General features: G+C 45.1%; 1 protein-coding gene and 1 long non-coding RNA gene across 4 annotated transcripts in view; both read left to right on the forward strand.

Annotated features, from left to right (window-relative positions):
• The window catches only part of Fam120b (family with sequence similarity 120B), a 34605-nt gene extending 26122 nt beyond the window's left edge, over positions 1-8483 (forward strand). The window contains exons 8-11 of one of the 3 annotated variants that reach the window (XM_027401189.2): positions 459-567; positions 2365-2457; positions 6423-6474; positions 6614-6749. In XM_027401189.2, coding sequence (XP_027256990.1) covers positions 459-567; positions 2365-2457; positions 6423-6463 — 243 coding nt within the window. In that variant the 3' untranslated portion in view covers positions 6464-6474; positions 6614-6749. Of the gene's footprint in view, positions 1-458; positions 568-2364; positions 2458-6422; positions 6475-6613 lie in introns of all 3 variants that reach the window. The other 2 variants (XM_027401190.2, XM_027401192.2) reach the window with 2 other exon arrangements.
• Positions 8484-9116: 633 nt separating this feature from the next.
• LOC118238378 lies at positions 9117-15580 on the forward strand. Its single transcript, XR_004768490.1, has 3 exons — positions 9117-11473; positions 13089-13147; positions 14710-15580. It is a non-coding gene; the product is annotated as an uncharacterized LOC118238378 (long non-coding RNA).
• Positions 15581-22800: the final 7220 nt, after the last annotated feature.

Consider the following 22800-nt stretch of genomic DNA (forward strand, 5'->3'; position numbering starts at 1 on the left):
CCTCAAAGTACATGACTCCTCTTTGAGCAAACCCGCTTAAAAGAATCAGCAAGGATGAAATATTGACTGGTGACTCAAGAAGTAATGAGAACAGTGCTGATGTTTATATCCCTATCTGCCGCTGTTTGATGACCCCAGCACCTCCACTCAGTGTTCTCAGATTGTCACAAGAGTAGATTTTTTTGTCATGACTGTTTAGTCTAAAAGCAGGCATCATAGGTATTTGCTGCTGTTTCCAAGGGACTCAGGAGGGGAACAGTCATCTAAGACCTCTTGAGGTCATACTGATGGAGAGCTGCCGCTGTCTCCACTTGGTTCAGAGTGTGCAGCTATGTTGGTTGATATCCTGGGCACGGAGACCACTAGTAGGTTGTCCCCCCGCCCATCCCAGCCACCTCACACCTTACTCTTCCACAGAGTATGCAGCCAGCCTGCATTTTCATCTGATCTGTTTGCAGAGATCATGGCTCACCAAGTTCCACAACCTGAAGGCAGTGGTCTGTAAGGCTTGCTCCAAGGAGAGCCGACGCATTGTAGGCAGAACACATTGGAACTCTCACTACACAGGTGGGTAAGGGTGGGGCGCTTCCCTTACTGCTACTTAATGTTCTGGGGCCCCAGGCAGACTTACCTGCTTTCCTACAATTTACTGATAAAAGAACGATGGAATTATGACAGATGAATATGATTGGGCTATACTCATAGCTTAAATTCTGGTCCCATAAAGGAAAATATTTCAAGAAGGATTCCTTTGTGAATTGATTAAAGAACTCTTTCTCTAACATACCATCTGTTTCCCACAATAATTCCCCCAATTAAAGGCCACATGGATAGTGTGTGTCTACTTGACAAGAGTTGAGGTTCAGCTTTTCTTGTAACAAATGGACATTAGAAAAATTCAATGTGTGTGTGTGTGTGTGTGTGTGTGTGTGTGTTAACGAATAGTAAAAAAAAAAAAAAAAAGTGGTCATGAATTTGAAGAAGAGTAGGAAAGGGCAAATGGGTTTAAAAGGAGGAAAGGGAAGGGAGAAATTTTGCAATTAAATTATAATCTCAAAAGGAAAATATTAAACAGGAGCTATAAAAGACCCATGGTTCTATCACCTAAAATGGCAACTGTTGGAAGATAATATACTTTTGAGGTACCTTCCTGTTCACAGTTCAGGATTCCCACTCTACCACATAGTGTTCATGACATTAAATAGTAGCCAGTCTTCCTCCACTACTGTCCATGTTTACAGGAGGTCCTAGACAACCAAGGGGCTCTGCAGCGAGGATGTCAGTAACAGGCATTCCTCTAAGCTGACGGCCACATAAGGCAGCCTCATGGTATGGGGAAGAGTGGCTATAGATCTGAGCGAATTGCAGCAGGAGGTCAGTAGGATTTGGGTATAGAATTCTTAATGCTAAACTTAGAAGAGTTGATGTCTGTACCCATTACAAATTGAGGAACTTTGGAAGGTTTTGAAGTAGTGTTACCAGAAATGTACTCTTATGATAACAGCTACTTTGGCAGTGGAGAAAAATGAGATCAGGAGATGGTTGGCCCAGGGATTGTCCTGGGCCCCAGATGAGAGGTGGCCCTGGGGGAAGTGCCTGTACCCTTGCAGTGTCTTGGGCATCCCATAGGCCATGCTTTGGTCTTTCTCCCTCACTGGTGGGTGAATCTAGTAGTGTGGGTGTATTGCTTGGGTCCTTGTCCTTTTTGTTCATAGTGGCTCCAAACAGAAGAGGAGTTTGGTCTCTGAAGGTCCTGTCATACATATGTTGTACTTGGGGGTTCCTGGCCAAATGCCACACTGCCTAGCAGACACACCCCAGAGTCTGTGGTTGGCACTTGTAGTAGGAACTCGCTCCCTTTCTGTGGAGCATGCAAAATAAAGATACCTTAAAAGTTACAAGATCATATGTAATTAGTGGGCATTAGTGATACAAGGGAGACATCAGAGTATAAAAAGAATGTGTTAATGCATTTGTGGGAAGTGTGGAGGAGCTCACCACATCCCAGTAATATGCTCAAGGGGAAATCATCCATATGGTGCTACCTGAAGAGACTGGAGGTGGGCCTCCTTGTTGGGGGAAATAGCTTTTACCGTTGTTGCCTCTGGGGCACAGTCTGGGTAAGCAACAAGACTCCATTTTAAAGACACGTGGTGAGATAATTCTTAGTACTGGTCATAAGCTCCCACTTGGCTTCCAGTACAGATTGCCTACACCTCTTCTGAGGCTTCTGTCTGTAGTCCTCATCCCATTCTGCTGCTGTGAGCACACTGAAGGGTTACTGGCCTGGTATCACTTACTGTACTATTAAGTGTAACACAGAAAGAGGGACAGTGTGCTGATGTGTTGACCATGTTCCCACAGGGAGGCTGGGGAGACAGGGCTCCAGCTCCCACAGGACAGGCTCCACACATGGCCATCCTGGGCAAGGGCAGCCATGGAGAGATCAGGGCCCAGGTAAGAGGCTCCCATGCCAGCCATCCACTGCTCACAGGTGCTGCCTTCCTTTATGCTGTGTTTGTGCTGAAACCCATTTCCTGTGTTTGAAAACAAGTTGTATATTTGCGATTAAAAGACGTATCAATGTGTTGGCATACCTAATCCTTCGTTTAACAGAATAGAGACCAATGATAATAATCTTGCTTTATGGTGATATGTCTGCTTCTTACTGCTTTATTTTCTACCAATTCATTCATCTCTTGAAGACCCAATTTTTATAACTGACTCAAAGGCTTTTCTAAAGGTTGCTAATAGAGGGTTCAAATAGGAGTGTTCTGCTATCTTCCATATTGTGGATTACATTTATAATGTTAGAAATGCAGCTTCTTATGTCATATGGGTGCATTGATAATCACACTATACTTAATTTGATATGCAATTATTTGTACTTAACTATATAGAGAACCTCTCATCGGTATTTGAATTCAAATTCCTTTTAGGTTTCAGAGATAAACTTCATAGATTGAAATTACCTAAGACTTGTGGTTTTATCCTCTTATAGAAACATACTCAAATGTTGTTTTTACTTTTGTAAACTGGATGTGGCAGATTTGCATGTTGTTTAGATTACTGTCTAAGGCACAGCAACTCTTTAGTACCAATGCAGTACTGGGCGAAGCAGGCTCAGGCCATTTTAGCAGTCCTGGGCGAAGCAGGCTCAGGCCATTTTTGCGATGCTTCTGAGAGGAAGGACTCTCCTCATGCTGTAGACAGCACGCATGTTCAGTGCCCAGGTTGTAGACAGCACACGTGTATAGTACCCAGGCTGTAGACAGCACACATGTAAAGTGCCAAGGCTGTAGACAGCATGCATGTTCAGTGGCCAGGCTGTAGACAGCACACATGTACAGTGTCAAGGCTTTTATCTTCTTGAGTGTGGGTATTGAGCAAACTTTGAAGCTGCTATACAGTTTAGAATAATCCAGTTCCCCGTGGGCATCTTTGAAAGGCTCCTCCCTGGAGAAAGAGACGCAGCTTCAAGTAGACTTCGGTTGGCTTTGGGCTACTTGATCTAGCTGAACTTCTACAGAGTACTCCACCACTCCTGCCAGTGACTGCCTTCTAGGGCCTATGGTGGCCCTAGAAGTTCCTCTGGAGCTCTCCATCACAGCCTGTGTCCAGGGCTCCCTGCCCCACTACCAGCTGGCCCATGACTCTGAGCTGACCCAAATAGATGTTTGTCCAGAATACTGGCAAGGGAGGGTTAGAGGTCTGACTAGATAGATGTCTCTCCAGGCCAAAGACCACCAAAAGTAATGAAAGCCTATAGGCCTTCTCTGTAAAGCTGACTATGACACTGGCAATGGCTTTAGCCACTTGGGTTAGATAGAGTCTAGGTGTAGCTGTCTGCATGCCCCAGCCTGAAATGTGTAAGCAGCCTGGATCCTGACACAAGGCACCTGGCTGAAAACCAAGCTAATGCTCTTGAGGCTTTGGCTCCTTGCATTTCTTGGCCTGGGGGAAGAGCTAATGGTCCCTCCTTGAGGCAGCTGGTCTCCACTTATAGTTCTTCCTCTAAAGAATTCACTGTTTTCCTCAACCTGCCTCTCCCTGGCAGCAGCAGCAGCCTACTTTATCTGGTATGCCAAGGAAGGTGATGGCTTCCTTTTGTCCTGTTTGGCTTGCCATTGTCCCATTCACATGTGCAGAATCTTGATGCTAGGCCAGATGACACCTGTACAGATGTCGTTCTCTAGGGAGGCTAGCACCCCCACCAGCTGCAGGAGAGCACTTCCAGTGTTGCCAAATCTCTACACTCAGACTGTCTCAGGTGACTATCCTGGCTCCTTGTTCTCTATCAGGCAGCTACATCAATAAGCCTGTGTTCCTATAGCTCTGCGGTGCTGTGATTCTTTGGTTCATCATTGGTGAATGAGTGTAACTCCTGCAGGTGAGAAGGGAAGGTGGGAAGGTGCTATTTACAGAGGTGCCATAGAACCAGGCCCACACCAGTCTTCTCTGGGAAGCCTGGGTCTTAGTAACCTCGCCTGCAGCTCTTAGGACTGTAACAGCTGCATTTCCTCACCCCTAGGTCTTGTAGACCAGGCTGGCCTTGAACTCACAGAGATCCACCTGTCTCTGCCTCCCAAATGCTGGGAGTCTTAAGTGGCACGTGTATTATCTAGCTTTAAGACCAGAGAAGCCCATTTGCCCTGTTGTCATGGTCCCTTGAAAAAAGAAACATGATATTGGTCATATTAATTAAAGTCTAAAAACTGTGTAGACATTGTGCCCTGGTTTGAGACTTGGGACTTTGAATGGCAGCTCTTCTTTATTGGGGTGGTTTATAATGGAAACATAGTCACAGTCTTGATTGTGAAGGTTGGGCTAGGAAAAGTTTTAGGGACCTGATACCAAAAGGCCAATATGAATGGCCTAGTGCTGGGTTGATATCAAGCTAAGTGGCCAGAGGTGACTCTGGAAGCAGCTAGGGGTGGTATGTGAGCAAGCACAGTGCTTCTTTGGCACCTTGCCCATGTAGAAGAAAAGTCCACAGGCCACCAGCAGCTGCTCCTCCGAGTTGTGTACAACATCAACTTTCACATAGTTGGTCCTTAATTGGAATTTTTGTTGTTGCTTTACAGATCAGGCAATCCACTTTTTCTGTGAAATTACTGAGGTTGTATTTGGGGCCAGCACATTTCTGTCACGAATTTTTTTCCTGTCTTAAATACTTTTGTATTTCTTCAACATATAAAGTAGAAAGTTGTTATATTTCAAGATTAGCAAAAATAGACAAAATTCTTCATGCTAGAAAAGACTCGAAATGCTTTAAGTTCAAAATGGCAGTGTTCAATTTTAGCACAGTTGACACATTTTCAGAGTCTGGACCTAAATGCATTAATGTGGTCCTGTGGCAACTGAGTTCTCAGAGTCACTTCAGTGACTGCAGCCTGGCAGATAGGGGTGGGGTGCACCTCATAGGTAGTCATCATCAAAGTCTGGGGCCCATCCCAGCCACCCTGGGACCAAATGGCTACCAGAGCTGAAGTTTTGACCTCTCCCTTGCTATTATTCAGCCCAGCTGGAGAGGGAAAACGTGTTAAATTCCATTAAGGAGCTGTAAAGTTAGGTGAGATTCTTCACTTTGCCCCTTCTCATGGTGACTAAGAGGGGCCTACACACTAGGAGACAACAGGAGTGGAAGCAGAGATGACAAGGGTGGTGAAGGTCGTATTAATCTGGACACCTGTTAGGACCATCACCCTCACACTTTAGGGGTCATTAAGCAGGGCATGTTAAAGCTATTGCTTTCATGTACCAAACAAAGCCAAGAGCAAGACTTGCAGAAAAGTATGTTGTTGTTGAGAAAGAGTCTCACTATGTGGCATTATCTTGCCTGAAACTCCCAGAGAGCCACCTGAGTCCTGAGTTCCACCATGCCCAACCAAACAGGGTTGTTCTTAAGCTGTGGGAACTGCCAGTTTTCTTCAAGGCTAGCTCTGCTCCAAGTCCCTTCCCAACACCCCCGTGTCTGTCAGAGGCAGGAAGTGGCCAGCTACAATGTGGGGTTGGGGGGCTTGTGTGCTCAGCCCTGGAAAAGCCACACGTGGCTTTTTCTGTGCTTGGCAGGAAGTCCTCCCAGAGCCATCTGCAGATGAATTTCCATTTCCAAAGTCATTAGCGGCAATAAACATCTAGATGTCCTGCAGATGGTTAGAACTGGCACCAAGAGAAACAATTTTGACAGTTTCCTTCTCCTAATAGCACTACCTCCTAATTAATTGCTTCCACTTTAATGGAATAATTATAGAATGAAATTTAATGACAGGTGGTCACAACTGAAAAATGTTCTGTCTTCCAGTACAAGTCAGCACTCTGTCTTTGTGTATACTTAGAACCTCGCCACTTCCTTCATTTAGTGCCTGGAAACAGCTCTTCTTACTTTTTTGTTTTGTTTTGTTTTTTTCTGTCTGGTGCAGGAGGCAGACAGTATGAGCACGACCAGTGGAGAAGATACTAGATGTCTCGAAGGTAAAGTCCTCGACGGCATCTTAAAGTGAATCAGGAGATGCTGTCTTTACAGCTGAGGGTCAAGTGGTGAATACATCACAAGTGGCAGCTTCCCACTGGGGTCCACCAACTTAATTCAACCTGTGTCTGCTTCTTGCAGGAAGTGTGGGAAGAAGATGCGTTGCCCAGGTTCTTCCCTCTTTCAGAGTGATATCACCTAGCCTCACCAGTGAGGAGAGAGATGGCAGCTGGAACCATACTTCCATGAAGGAAGAATTACTTTTCAGAGGTTTCTCCCCCATGGACTGTAAAAAATGTCCACTGGTTTGTTTTCAGAGGATGCTTCTGACCCCATGACCCAGAAACCCTCATCACTAGCATGACATATGCTCCCTGATCTTAGCTGGGCTCCAATTTTTTTCTTATTCTTAAATTGTAGAAATGTTTTCCCAAATCGTTAGTCTTTGAAATCATGGAGTCTTACTTATTTCTGTTACTGTGAAAAGACACCATGACCAAAGAAACTTACAAAACGATGCATTTAATTTGGGGCTCAAGGTTCCAGAGTGTAGAGCCCATGGCCATCATGTCAGGGAACATGGTGGCAGACAGGCTAATGAGGACTTGCTACATGGGAATGGCTCAGGATTTTGAAAATTCAAAGCCCACCCCCATTGACACACCTCCTCCAGCAAGGCCACACCTCCCCTAGCATGGCCACACCTAATCCTTTCCACCAACTGAAGACCAAGCATTCAAACATATTAGCTTATGTGGGTCATTCTCATTCAGACCATCACACATACATACAGTCTGTCAGAAATTACTCTTTCATTAGAAATTCTAACAATTCAGTAGTCCAACTATTTCTTTTCTTTTCTTGGTCCTCACAAGTGTTTGGATAGGAAAAGAAAAACAAAACTAAAGTCTTTCTTGCTTGTGGGAAAGTTGGTTCTGCTTAGAGGTGAAATGGCTGGACAGTTAAGAACAGCGCCCAGCGGTTCTTCCAGAGAACCCAGGTGTGATTCCCAGCACACACATGATAGCTTACAGCTGCCTGTAACTCCAGTTCCAAGGGACCTAAAGTCTTTTGGCCTCTGTGGGCTCCAGGCACACAAGTGATGCACAGACATGCACGCAGGCAAAACACTCATAAAGATGAAATAAAAAAAAGTAAAATAAATTTTTTTACAGAAGCACACTGGGTTAGGCCTAGAAGTAAGGTCCTCCCGCTTTAACCTTTGAAGTTATTATCTGTCTCCACTGGGGAATGAGGGTCACTGTGTGCAGGGTCCTTACAGCCACGCTGTATCTCTGGGGACACTTGGTTCCCTTGGGAGATGCAAGCACTCCTGACCCCTGGGAGATCTATCTTGCCAGTGCTGCTGTCTTTAAATTTGTAGTAAGCCTCTAAAAATGCTCATTTTCACCTTCACACTGGGAATTACCCAGACCACTGTCCCAAGTGTGCTATGCAAAGCTCTTGGGTCTCACCTTGAAATTCTCAATTGTTACCAGAAAGGTATATAGTGCCCACATTTGAACAATTTGTATTTGTTCGGCTCCTTCTGCTCCTGAAGGACTTGTGCGTACTGTGTCTGCCGGTCTTGTAGCTGCTATGACTTTAATGCCTAGATGTGGAAATGGCTTTTCTGCTCCTCCAGTATTTCCCTCTGATACTTTTTCCTGTCCTTCTCATGTTTGCTACTTTGAAATATTGCTGCCTCTAGAAGTTGTTTCTTTGCTATTTACTTGTGTAACTTTGAAGTAGTTTCTGATCTTAGACTGAAACTGTGTTTCTATGAAGGCTCTTTTCCCTCACAGACTCAGTATTCTGACTTGTCAATAAAATGTGTCATTCACAAGCTTAAATAAGCCATTGTATTGGTAGGATAGGTATCTCATTTAAAATACCAGTGTGCAGAGCTTTGCCAATGAGAATATCACTTATGTTGTTTTCCAGTCAAGTCTTGTGGTAGAATTTCCACATATCAATTTAAAATAAAAATATGGTTTTTACCCATACTTTACTTTTTTCTTTTCCTTCTTCTTTTCTTTGTTTCTTTCTTTCTTTTCTTTTTTTTTAAACAAGGTCCTATTCTATTGCCCAAACAGCCCTGTGAGTCCCAAGGCCTCAGCTGTATCCTCCTGTCATCTTTTTAGGTAGGCATGCCATCTCTTTCTTTTTCTTTATAGGAAAATAACATTTTGATTTGCAACTCTGCTTTTCCTATATGTTTTGAAAGACAAATACACTCTGTTACCTGCCATATGGTGTATGAGGAAATTATTTGTGGCAGATTCAGACTGTATTGTTACAGCTTTGGTATGATGCATGTAATTCCTACAGAAACAAGATAAATTAGCTCTAGAATATACATCAGAGGAAATGATAAGGGAATCAAAACCTCACTGTAAGAATATTGGAGGAAGCGGGGATAAAGACAGACCATTTTGTGAGGATACAGAATGTGAATTTTTGTTTATTTTTAAGGCCAAAGGCCAGTCAAACTCAGTCCTCCTTCCTCAGCCTCCTAATAGGATTACAGGTATGCAATACCATATCCAGTAAAATGAGTCTTTTTTTTCCGGTAGGGATTTATTTTTGTTTTTTATCTACATGTATGTCTGTGCACTGCTTGCATGCCTGGTGCTCAGAGAGACCAGAAGAGGGCATCAGATCCCCTGAAACTGGAGCTACATACAGTTTTGAACAGCCTTTTTGGGTGCTGGGAATTGAACCTGGGTCCTCTGGAAAATCGGGCAGTACTCTTAACCACTGAACCATATGCCCAGCATAAAATGAGTCTTAACAGATTCAAAAGATAAATATGTGCAGAATATCTTCTTCAGCCACAGTGAAATGAAATGGGTAACATAAGGAAAACTGGAAATTTCACAAAAACGTGGCAACACCCATGGTACTAAATGGTTAGAAGAGGAGATAAATGAAAATGCAATTGAACAAAACTTAGGGAATGCAGTTAATAGCTGTGCTGAGGAAATGTTTAGCTATGAAACCTAAATAAAAAGAAGAAAGCCACGTGTGATGGCTCATGCCTGTAACCACAATTTGGGAGTCTGAGGCAGGAGAATTGCTGTGAATTAAAGGCCAACCTGGGCCACAAGCCTCAAAAATATTAACATACTTTCGAACTCATGAGTACACACACACAAAATCAGGAGGATGAAGAAGAAGGATTACAAGTCTTCTGCTATGGAGGGAGTTCGAGACCAGCCTGGGGAACTTAGTGAAACCATGAGGGCTCAGTGGCAGAGTATTTGCTCAGCTTGCACAAGGCCCTGAGTTCAAGCCCCAATACTGGCAGTAAGGGGGCTATATGAGGTGACACAGAAAGTTCGTTCCTGCCACGCTTATCTCTGCACACACCCTGCCAAGTGACCAATTTAAGTTTGTCTCCATGATCCCTCTTTTCACATGATCTGCTTGGAAAGAGCTAGTGAGGTCCCCTCGGTCTACCTCCTGATAGCGTCTTTGTAAGAGCTCCTCCTACTGCGTGCAGAGGAGCAGAAACCTGAAGGCATATTAGCAGGTTGTCAAGCACCAGTGTACTATAGACATTGCTGCAGTAGGCAGGAAACTGGATTTTGCCTATGTATCTTGGCCAGTCTTTTATGTCAACTTGACACAAGCTAGAGTCATCTGAGAAGAGAGAATCTCAACTGAGAAAATGCCTCTATAAGATGAGATTGTAGGCAAGCCAGTAATTAGTGATTGATCTGGGTGGGACCACCCTTGGGGCTGGTGGTCCTGGGTTCTATAAGAAAGCAAGCTGAACAAGCCAGTAGACAGCACTCCCCTCTGGCTTCTGCTTCAGTTCCAACCTCCAGGTACCCACCTGGTTCAAGTCCTGCCTTGGTTTCCCTCAATGGACTGCGATTCATTCGGGTTATGTAAGTCAAATAAACCCTTTCCTCCCCAAGTTGCTTTTGGTCATGGTGTTTCATCATAGCAATAGTAACCCTAACTAATATTCCAGGGTCTACAGAGAACAAGTCGTATAGTTATTGCTTTCAAAAGAGCAGGGAATTCATGAATCCAGTCAATGTTACAATAGGTCAGGGACAGAATGAAGTCATAAGGACTCTGCCCACTGAGCACTTTTGGGTCCAGGGACCAGCAGACACTGCAGTCATGAGCCTAGGGACAAAGTATTCAGCCTCTGGTGGCTGCTGAGCCCATGCCCAACCCTTCACCCACCCTGCTGAATACATATAGACTCTTAGCCCAGTGTCCACACAGCCTTTTTGGAGCTGGCTGACTGGTGGCTGAAGATGTATCCTTGTGGGATTAACAGATACAGCCAGTATGAGATAGCTCTGTAACAGTGTCTGTATTACTGACTATTTTCACCAAGACCCCTTGAGTAAATCCCATGTTCAAGATGGTGGAGAGCAATATTTGACATCTCGTTTGGCCTTTGACAAAGTCGATCCACCACAGAGAATATCCAAGCCACAGGAAACTGAGGTCACTGTGTCACACTAGCCAGAGTTCAGCAAGTATGAAAGCTCACTTCCAACTTTTAAGTTCTCGATACCTCTCAGGACATCGTTATTTCTCCTTTGATCCCGTTTACAAAGGCCGAAGTGTGGTTTCTGCTGTAAACAGCCATATAAACTGGAAGCTGAAAATGCAGACAGGCAAGGCAACAGCTGCTAAATGAGGCTGGGTGGTTCCCGTGGCTCCCGATGTGGTCTCTGGTTAAGCAAGACCGAAGCCGCACTGTGGTGTTAGTACCACACAGCAGCCCCAGAACACTAACTTCAGTCAGTGCCCTCTGACAATGCACCCCAAGGAGAAGGGGGAGAAGGAAATGTCAGGTTATGTCCCAGGCCCACCTCCTGCCCACCCTCCATCTGTGCCTGTGTCAGGGCTCACGGGAACATATGCTGCCTGTTGCTCACTGACCATCTGTTCACAGGGCTGTGAAGTGTGCCCGTTACCTTGGAGATGAGACCCTTGACTGGCGCAACACCACAAACATTTGCTGCTCAGGTTCCACTTTTATCTGTGCTCTGGAATGGGACTAGGGGGAGGCAGAGGGGAAGGGGGCAGACTAGAGGGAAGTGTGAGCTGAGAGGCCAGGCAAAGGGGGACAGCATGGAGGGGGGGAGTTCCCTAGGCATTCCTGTCTGCTCTCCCCAGCACTCCCACCCACTGCCGGGCCCCCACTACAGGCACAGCTGGGGTGCGGCTGATGAATCCAAAGCAAGGATCTGTCTCTTTCCCAGGGCTCACCGGGCCTGGCTCCAGCACAGACTCCATCTCAAAAGCTGGTGTCTGTGGAGCCCCAGCTCTGCCTCATGATGGGACATCTGTCCTCCCCCACCCTGTTGGAGCTGGTGTGAGGGGGGAAGAAACAAGCTGTTATTGACAACAATCGGTCCTGAGAAACATCTCTTGCTTAGTTCAGATGGTGGAGGGAGCTCTGTCGTGGCCCCAGTAGGGAGTTCCAGGTCTCTGGCAAGGGTCAGAAAATAGGAATCACCTTTTAACAAGCTGTCCCCATTCACACTCCCATCCCAGCCATCCCAGCATAGGACAGTCACCTTAGCACAAGGTCAGGGTCAGAATGGGCTCTGTTCTCTTCATTAGAAATTTGGGGATCCAGGGTCACAAAGTCTCAAGTCCATTTTCTTCTGCCATTGCTCAGTCTGGTAGCAAACTGGCCAACATGTAGGATCCTAGGGGTACATTTAAGCACATGGAGGTCATTTGAAAAGGGAGCTATGACCACAGAGACCACACTTTAGTGCTTCATCACAATGGGCAAATGTGTTGGCATCCCCATCAGAAGGGAAGACTGGACAGCTGTGATCTAATTGCCCAGCTTCCCACATAGCTGGGACTACAGCCTCGTCCAAGCTCTGCTGGGGGTCTCTGGAGCCTCTTTGTCACTGGCAAAGGAACAGTGTCTTCCATATGTTCTCAGGGAGCCAGCATCCCTGTAAGTTTCCATTTGGGACAAGGAGAAGTCAGATTGGAATGGCATCACCCCCTCACAGCCCATACCCTCACACTCTTGAAGGCCTTCCAAAAACTCCCCGGCCAATGTGTCTGGGGTGGTCATAACTTTCAGAATCTTAATAAATCTATTTTTAAAAGCTTCTCTGTGGCATTAGAAAATGTGCAGACCTCAGTCAGGGCCCCGGGCCTGGGACTCAAAGGCTGTCTTACCAATTAGCCCTTCCCTAGTTTAGCAGGGGCCTGCCCTCTATCCTGCTTCCTGAGTCCTCCAAGGCCAAAGGACCCCTTCTGACCTTAGCACCAGCCTTCATGTCCTTAATACTCCCTCTTCCATGGCCAAATGTCTGATCAATGCCTAGTTGAGCCTGTAAGAAGCTTGTTTTCTAATATGCCAAGCAACCTCCCTAAAGACTGCCCCTCACCCAGTCAATCACTTATTGCAACTCTTGAACCTAAGTAGCATCATTAAAATAAGATTAAAATATGATCTTTAAACAACTTCCAAAAGACAAATGTGTTGGGCACCAAATGGCTGTGAGAAGTAAGTCAAACTTGGAATTTTCACCAACTCCTACTTTACATATGATGCATAACTGAGATTGAGACCGATTTCTTCATCTCATTTACACTTTAATTTCCATAGGTGTCCATAAAAGACCCATCTCCAAGGACAAGAACTTCAAGGTCATCCATAGCTATATAGTAAGTTTGAGGCCAGCCTGGTTTGCATGAAACCCTGTATTTAAAAATGATAGATAGATAGATAGATAGATAGATAGATAGATAGATAGATAGATAGATAGATACCCACTTTCAGACTATCAGCGTAAGGAAAGCGAAATGTCAGTTTTCATGTTGCTACTTTCTCTGACTCCACCCTGACACAGACAAAAAGACTCAAGTTTCCTTACAGAGATAGCATGGCATTTCTACCTAAATGTAAGAAGACAGTTTCTAAAACAATGTTTCTCAACCTGTGGGTCGAAATCCCTTTGATTTTGAGTGACCCTTTCATAGGAGTCACCTAAGACCATCATCCTGCATATCAGATATTTACATCACAGTTCATAACAGTAGCAAAACTACAGTTATGAAATCACAAAGAACATTAATTTTGTGGCTGGCTTCACCACAACATGAAGAATGGTATTAAAGGGTCAAAGCAGTAGGAAGGTTGAGAACCACTGTTCTAAATGCTGATGTCGCAATAGCCACGTAAAATCCTGCATAAGACCTTGGTGAACTACATCTCAGAGCTGAGAACTAGGCAGCCTAAGCGTAAAGGCTTGTAGAATCACCACTTAACAGAACAAACAAGAACAGCATGAGCATTTAAAGTTAGGCACTGACAAACAGGTGAGATTCAGAGCCCACCCGCCTCTCTCTTAAATTACTGCTGAGGAAGTACTGTGGGATCCCTGGTGTATACTGTCTTATGACAGGGACACTGGTGTGTTCTCACTGGTAGAAAAATAAGTCACAGGTGAAGAAAGTACAAAGGTGGAAAGGAGAAAAAGTGAAGGCTATTTGAAGATTATTTTACTATCTGGATAATTCCAGGGAGGCAGCTGAACAAAACATGAGAGATTGGCTAGGCATAAAATTGGAATAGAAACGTCAGTAGTCTTCTGGCTCTAGAATGGAAGACCCATTGATCTTGAAAAAAATAAGACTCTGAGAATAGGGCTAAGAAGTGTTGGAGACCCAGAAACCAGGCTTTGAAGTGTCTCTAAGGGACACACAGAGATGAGAAATGTTAAAACTTAACATTTTTTCAAGGTCCTTTGGCATATCTAGTGTAATCTGGATAATTGTGTTTTTATAAGCAACCAGCTTAAATCTAAGTCTCTGTGAAGAAATGTCCAAGAATAAATATGAAAGCACTATAAAAGGTGGTGAAATGTAATAGAGGAATTCATACTATCTGATATTAACTTTCTCTGAAGTGCTAGAAAATACTAAATTTTCCAAGTATATGAAAAGATATTTAAAATACTGCAGGATTTTCCTTCAATGATGTTGAGCTGATAATTTCCTGAAAATATGACAAAGCTTGTCTGAATTGACCTAGAAATAATTACAGGCAGATCAGAGATTTAAATATTAAGGATGCAGTGGGGGCAGGTAACAACAAAGTGTACTATAAAAGAACCTGGCAGAAGTTTTTTTTTATTATGCATAAACATAGCAGTCCAAGTATAATACAGCAGGAAGCTACAATAATAATAGATACTATTCCACATATTAAAAATATTTCTGCCTAGGGGGAAAAAAGAAAAGGAGCTCAACAATTCATGGAAGATTAAGAACAAGATGCCTGTGCATATGAAAAGACACCTAACCAACCACACAAAGCCACTGTATGCCCCACAAAGACTGGATCCATGGGGCACAGATTCAAGCTGGCTCTCTCCTGCATTTCATCCCTTCCCAAGGAAGAAAATATGTCTCCATCCATCAGATTCTAAGAGACACACGGAAATTTCCCAGATGTTCTACCTCTGTGAATTGATTCTGAAAGAACCTTGAACATGTAAAAACATATTTGTGTGGGGTTGTTCATGAAGGCGTGGCTATACAGGTTTGGACATAGACATTCCCCCAATTGTGAACCAGCCTAGAGTCCAGGACCAGGCACCTATAGTTGTGTATACCACTATCAGCTGGGCATCACTCTTGGTCCATCCACCTGCAGACATCACTGGCCATCAGTTGCCAAGTACATGCTCCACCCTGCTGAGCAGAGAAGCCTCAGGCTCCTCAACCTGACCCCAAACTTAGGTTCTGGCCCCCAGGTTTGTTGTGAGGAGCTGATCTGCTGCTATTCAGGGGGAAACAGAGTAATAAATGGAGAGAACATAGTCTCCAGAACCATCAACACTTGAGAACTCGGTAAGTGGCTCTAGCACCTGAGTCTTGGTGCTCTTATACCACTCCTATAATGGATCCCAGAGAAAGGAGGTGTTTGGGAGAAATTACAGTTCCTACTTCCAAGGCACTCTCTGATGGGTGTTATGTGAATTTCTCGCCTGATTCCACAGCTGCCTTGCCCCAAATGAACACTCAGAGACTTATATTAATTATAATACTGCTGGCCAATGACTAGGGCTTCTTATTGGCTAGCTCTGCCTTAATTATTACCCATTTCTATCAATCTATGTACTGCCACAAGGCTGTGGCTTACCTGGTAATGCCCATCATGGTGTTACTCCTCCAGCAGCACCGAAACTCTGGCTCCTGCCTACCTTTTCCAGAATCCTCTTCATCTCCTGGTCCTTACTATCTTTCTACCTCATTGGCCAAACAGTGTTTTATTCATCAACCAATAAGAGAAACATATACAGAAGGACATCCCCCATCAATAAGATGGGTAGGAAGCCCTGGAAGGACCCACACCACTCTCTAAAGCCTTGTGTATGTGTGTGTCACCCATTCTTCAACATGGTTTGGAGCCATAGGAGGAAGGCCCTAGACCTATTTAGCCTGGTATGAACTAAGTCATGTAACTGGGCAGGCGGCCTGACCTACTGTCCAACTGGCCTTGAACCACAGAGCTTTCCCTGAGGCTCACTGTGCTTCCAGCTGCATACTTATGAACAATTGACCTAATTGCAAGAATTTCTCTGTCCTTGATCCCTCCAAGCATCTGTGCTTCTCCATCAAAAACGCATTATGCATCTGTCTCAGTGTCTCTTGTGCTTGCTGGACTCGGGAGGCTATGGCCTGGAGAGCAGAGAGTTCCCATAAGACAAGGTTGGTGCCAGAAACAGAAGCTGCCACCCTGAACCATACAACCACTTCCACAGCCTGAGAGAGTGAGGAACAAAAAGATAGTGTTAAGCAAGTAGCACTGTCACAGGTCTGCATGTTGTGAGTCTGGAAAGACGGCTTAGCGGGCAAATAGTGTTTCCTTCTCCCAAAGGACCCAAGTTCAGTTCCCAGCGTTAACATCGGTTGGCTCTCCACTGCCTGTAGTTACAGTTCTGGGGGATCTGATGCTCTCTTCTGGACTTTTGAGGCACTATACACATGTGACATACACACACACACACACACACACACACACAAATCCACCAGATGTTTTAAAAGGCTGCATGTTGGAGTCCTTGAATGACATTGGGATAGCCTAGAGGATATTGTTCATGGTGTAAGTGGCCTGATAGGACTAAATATGAGCCCCCTGGAAGTCCGGAAGCTGACCCAGGTTCAGGGAAGAAGGTCAGCAACTACCTGCAGCCAGTCATCATGTGTCACTAAAAGGAATTTACTCAAGCCTCAATAAAAACACTGAAGGATGGGATACATAGAAGTCTAAGTCAGGCCTTCATGTCTTTCAAACTGGCCGGAGACTGTGGTGGGCATGCAAGTGTGGAGGCTTCAACCAAGCGTCTACCCTGCACCCTCAGCCTTGTGCTTCTTGACTTTGCTTCTAGACAAGCTTTTCCCTTGAAAGAGTTAGACTTGGACTCTGGGGGATACTGGCTACTGCTGCACAGCCTAAGTCTAGCAAGAGACCCTTTGAAGGTTTTCAAGGACCCATTCATAAATGCCAAGGGAGGGTTGCTGTATCCAGAAATGAACCACAAAGCAGCTGTGGTTTTGATTCATCGAGGTTGTCTCCAGACACTACCTTCCTGGTTCTATCCCTTCTCTTCGCCCCCCCCCAATGTGCCCCAGCACACCCCCAGAACACCTAGTGTTGTCCAGTCTGAACACATCCGTTTCCATAGCCATGGGTAAAAACTCAGCTCCTGAGATCCTAGTACCCAATGGCTATTCCGGAAGTGATCTCAAACAGGTCCAGTTCTAGACTGATGGGAAGCTATAACATCCCCAAGAACACCTATTTGGATCCAGACCTTTTCTGAACGGGACATCAGTCAGGGACTTCCAGGAGCTCTCTCTACCTCTCCATACTCTAAGAGGACTCACCTGTTGCAGCAAACCACCTGCTTGTCAGGATGGACTGTGGTGGAAGCAGGAAAGGCATAGGCACCAAAGGAGGTCACATCTCCTTTTAGAAGTCAAAATCTGGGATAAAGTTGCCCCCTGTACTAGTTGCCTGGCTCACTGATGTGAACAAAACCCTGACAAAACCAATTTAAATAAGGAAGGGTTTATTCAGGTTAATTTGAGGGATATAGTCCATATGGCAAAGAAAGACATGGTAGTAGGAGCCATGCAGGGGCTTAAGGCAGCTGGTCACATTGTGCCCTGTCATGAAGCTGAGAAATGTTTGATGGCGCTTGCCTTGTTTTCTGACTTTCTTCCGTTTCACTCAGTCCTGGCTGTGAGATGGCACTGCTCATATTCAGGGTGTATCCTCCTCCCTTAGTTAAAACCTCTCTGGGAACCCCTCACAGACACTCCCGGCAGTGACCCAGACACAGCCACTGACAGCACAGTTGCCACTTTCTGCTGACAGCAGGGTCTAAGTGACATACAGAACTGGAATTGGTTCCCAGCACCCACACAGTAACTCCAATCCCAGGGGGTATCATCCTGCCTTCTGATCTCCTTGGGCACCAGTCATGTGTGTGTTGAGCATACATGCATGCAGGCAAAACATTTCACACACACACACAAAAATACACCTAGTGCTTTAAGAGTTAAAGAAACGTGAATGTTATGTTCCTCTTTGACATTTAGAAATAACTTTCCTGGCTTCCCTGCAGGTTTTGTTTGAGGGTGCACACAGCACAGTCTCCTGGACCTGACCAGATCCAGAGGGCTATGACTCTGGATACTTCTCTACTCCAACCCTGAATAGCTTACCTGTTATAATAGCCTGCCTGTATGCTTGTCAGTAACCTCTCTCTCCCCATATAGTCCAAGCCATTATTAAAGAACAGGCAAGACAGAATCTGTGGGAGAAGTCCTGGAGGTCACCTACTGGAATGACCCCCACATGGGAGGACCCTGAACAAGAGACACAGGTTTAAAATTGGGTAGAGACTTCAAGCCATGTAAAGAGGCAAGGTGTTGTTCAGAACATCTGTAACAACATGCCAGGAAGCAACCAGTGTGTGTGCATGCATGCGTGCATGATGTAGCAGTGGTAGGAGGAGGAGGAGAAGGAAGAAAGAGAGAGAGAGAGAGAGAGAGAGAGAGAGAGAGAGAGAGAGAGAGAGAGAGAGAGAAATGTCCTTCTCTTCCATCCAAGCACATTGTTGGAGGTGTGGAGAACAGGGATTTGGTCAAAGACAGGTACTAGTAGCTCTTACTGTCCATAGTAGGCAGCCTTATGATAGTGGCTAGATCAGTTTGTGAACAAATGAGGCAGGCTAGAGTGGTCACTCTTGCTGGAACTGGCACATCCACCCTCAACATTTGGTACTCAGAAAGACACAGCTGTTGTAACACCAGCACCCAATTTTAGTTTTTGCACACAGATCAGCACTCTATTTTAGTTACATGATCATTATTTTTCTTAGTTAAGTGAAGCAGTCACTCCTTGGTATGTGATAGTAAATGGCCCATCTGTAGCTAGGGTGAGACCGGTGTGTGTGTGGCTATGCACGTAGCTTCAGAAAGACTACACTCTCAGGAGCTTGAGAATGCTCACACAGTTCTCTGGATCACTCCCTGTCACCTCTGCACATCAATTCCAGCCTTTCCCACACCCTACCTGTTCTTTGCAAAGATCAAGTTCCCTACCCTATCACCGTCTGTCCTCTGCCTTCCTGAGTGACCTTCCCTGAAACCTGTGTTCTGCCCTCATCTCCTGCTGCCTGTTACCTCCTGTCACAGGAAGAGTGCAACCAGCACTTCCACAGCTCCCAGGATCCTGTGCACTGAGAGAAGATCCTCTTTGCTCCCCAGCACCCTGCTCCCTTCACAAAGTCTTCTCTGGGAAGCCATGGCTCATTTCCTGCCTGGACGTTCAATATCATTTTCACATCCATCCTGTTCTTAACCTCTGTGTTAAGCAGCTCATCCCCTAGTGTTCAAAGTTCCATCCTGCTGGAGCCAAACATTGATGGGAGTCAACTGTGAAGTGTAAGCATCACCCCCTACCATGGCTTACTCCAGCCAGTCCTTCATACTTCATAAGTGAAAAAGGAATCTACCCTCTACAGACACACAAACAACTACCAGCATGTGCCACACATATGTGCCCATGCCGTGTGTCTACACACCACATGCAAAAACATTCCCCACACATATGTGTCCAGACTCACCACATGGTCTACACACATACCCACACACCATATAGTCTACATGCACATACCACATGTATTTTACACATGCTACACAGGCACACACACATGCCACACAGGCATAAGTACAAACCAATATCAGATGCTCCTGGGAACCTAACCTCCTCCACCTCTACTCCTTTGGTTCCATCATGAGTTCCTAGTTGGTTGACTAAATCCTGCTGCTGCTTCTAAATCACGCCTCCCAATCTCCTGACCACATTTCTCCCCACATGTGTTCTAAAATCCAAGCCTTGATGGGAGTTAGGAGTCTGATTTCCTCTTCACCGACATAAACACCAACACCTGTAGGACCCTAGGATGAACACGGCATGGCCAGTGCTCTGTATCCCCTGAGGGTGGAGTCAGGGGTCAGTGAGAGGAAACTGGTCAGAGATGAGTGCGTTCTTACCACTGGCCCTTTCCAGGTCCAAACCACTCTCTCCGGGAGCTCCTGTGCCTGTTGACCACGCCTTTTTTTTAATTCATTTATTTTTATTTTATATGCATTGGTATTTTACCTGCACGTATTCCATGTATGTCTGTGTAAGGGTGTGGAGACCCCTAGAACTGAGGTTACAGACAGTTGTGAGCTGCCATGTGGGTCCTGGGAATTGAACCCAGGACCTCTGGAAGAGCAGCCAGTGCTCTTAACCACCGAGCCATCTCTCCAGCCCTGACCACGCCTTTTACACTGTATCCATCATATCTAGTGACTTCTGTGTCACGACATCCCCTATGGCTGTGAGACTCCTTCATAAGGCAGGGTGACATAGGGCTCCACACATATCAACTTAGAGGGTCCTTCTAGACCTCCCTGACAGTGAAAAGGAAGACAACAGGGAAGGCTGCTGCTGTTTCAGTGAGGTCCCAATGAGCTGTCTCCCCTCTGCCTTCTATACACTCCCCATGACACTCTCCTTGTGTAGCTGAGACAACGTGTTGCATGATGAGGATCAAAACAGCATGGAAAGTGGGTGAAGCATGAACGGCACATGAAAGGACAGTGACCCAGCGATTTGCAATTGAGCACAGGCAGAGTGTTAAGGGAGCCGCAAGTGAGCGGGGAAAGGTAGTTGATGAACAGAGCCCGCCCAGATGATGCAGCAGGCTACCAGATATGTCCTTTGGCATCTCTCGTGTGGGGTGGTGGGACACAGACAGGGACACCTTTCTTTCCCCCTCCCCACCTTTATTGTCTGTGTTTTCTTCAAGCACACATGGCTTTTGTGGGTAAAAGACAAGCTTAGGTACAAGTCAAAGAGAGGCCCATAGGTCTATTTCTGCCTAATTCCACCTTCTGTTCTGGCCCCTCTCACTTGGCAAAAATATGATTTCCCGTGAAAGTTCCAAAGATTAAGAACATGCTGAGAAAGGAAGGTGTCCTTGGTCAGCCAGGGGCTTTTACAGAAGGCAGAGAACAGAGAGCCATCCAGTGGGAATTGCAGCCTGCTTTGGTGCAACAGAAACTCTTATGCCCTGGCAGCAGTGGCCTGATGATGAAGGGGAGGGGGTGGGGAGACATCTTGCAGTATCTGAGTGCTGTTGGTGGCTTTGAAGTGTGTTTGTTCCTTCACACCACCTACCTGCCTTAGCTATTCTCACACCTAGTTCTGAGAAGCAGGGGCCACCTCTTCCTTGACCCCATGTCCTTTGGCCAGAACCTTAGTCCTATGTTTGATTCTCACAGGCTGGTGGTGTCACTCTCTGGGCCCAAGCAGCTGCACTGTTGCTTTTTTGTTGTTGTTGTTTGTTTTTTTGAGGCAGGGTTTTCTCTGTGTAGTTTTGGAGCCTGTCCTGGCTCTTGCTCTGGAGACCAGGATGGCCACGAACTCACAGAAATCTACCTGCCTCTGCCTCCTGAGTGCTGGGACTAAAGGCGTGTGCCACTACCGCCCGGCTGGCTTTCTTAAGTTTTTTTTTTTTTTTAAGATTTATTTATTTATTATTATGTATACAGTATTAGGTCTGCATATATGCCTCCAGGCCAGAAGAGGGCACCAGATCTCATTACGGATGGTTGTGAGCCACCATGTGGGTGTTGGGAATTGAACTCAGGACCTCTGGAAGAGCAGTCAGTGCTCTTAACCTCTGAGCCATCTCTCCAGCCCCGGCTTTCTTAAGTTTTATTTTTCATAATTTTTTTGTAATTTACATAGATCTTCTGTAACATGCTTAAGCTTTCTGGCTTTGTCCACATTTCTTTTTATTTTCATTTTTTAACAATCTTTAGGGCAAAATTGTCATCTAAAATCTTTCTAAATCTAAAAGTATTCTCTTTAACCCTCTTTACTAAAACATCTCATTTTTATAACTTAATATTTCTTTTTCCTATCTGATGGCTATTTTTTGTCTCATTTTTCTTACAAAATTTAGAAATTATTTTCTTCTTTAAAATTTTTTATGACGGGCTAGAGAGATGGCTCAGCAGTTAAGAGCAATGGCTATTTTTCCAAAAGTCCTAAGTTCAATTCCCAGCAACCACATGATGGCTCACAAACCATCTGTAATGAAATCTAGTACCCTCTTCTGGCCTGCAAGCATGCAGACAGGTAGAACACTGTATACATAATAAATAAATAAATAAATAAATAAATCTTTAAAAAATTACTACTTTTTACATTTGTGTGTGTGTGTGTGTGTGTGTGTGTGTGTGTGTGTGTGTGTGTGTGTATTTCTCATCTACCAAAGTGTGCATATGGAGGTCAGAGGACAACTTCTGAGAGTTGGTTCTCTCTTTCCCCATGTGTATTCTGGAAATTGAATTTAAGTCATCAGGCTTGGTGCCATGCATCTTACCTGTACTCAGCCATCTTACCACCCAAAATAAAGGTCACCAATGATATTGCACTGTATACGGGGGTTCTTCCTTTTGCCATGACTTAGACAAAAATCCTATTGGAACTGTTTGTTCGGGTGGTTTTTTTTTTGCTATAGCCTAAGGTGTAGGCAGTCATCTGAGTTTCTTGTGACTTCTAACACTAAGGGACACTGGAACAATGAGACACATGGTTGTTTAGCCTGTTATATCAGGATCTTAGCCTGCTCTAAAGCCTCATTTTGTTTCAGCCCTACATGGCACCCATGTTTATCGAGTTTTACAGAGGATTAGCAACTTGGGCAAGTTGTAGTATGAAAATCCACCCACAAGTACCC

Source organism: Cricetulus griseus, chromosome 2 (genome assembly GCF_003668045.3).
Source record: "Cricetulus griseus strain 17A/GY chromosome 2, alternate assembly CriGri-PICRH-1.0, whole genome shotgun sequence".
In the NCBI taxonomy this organism is placed as follows: domain Eukaryota; kingdom Metazoa; phylum Chordata; class Mammalia; order Rodentia; family Cricetidae; genus Cricetulus; species Cricetulus griseus.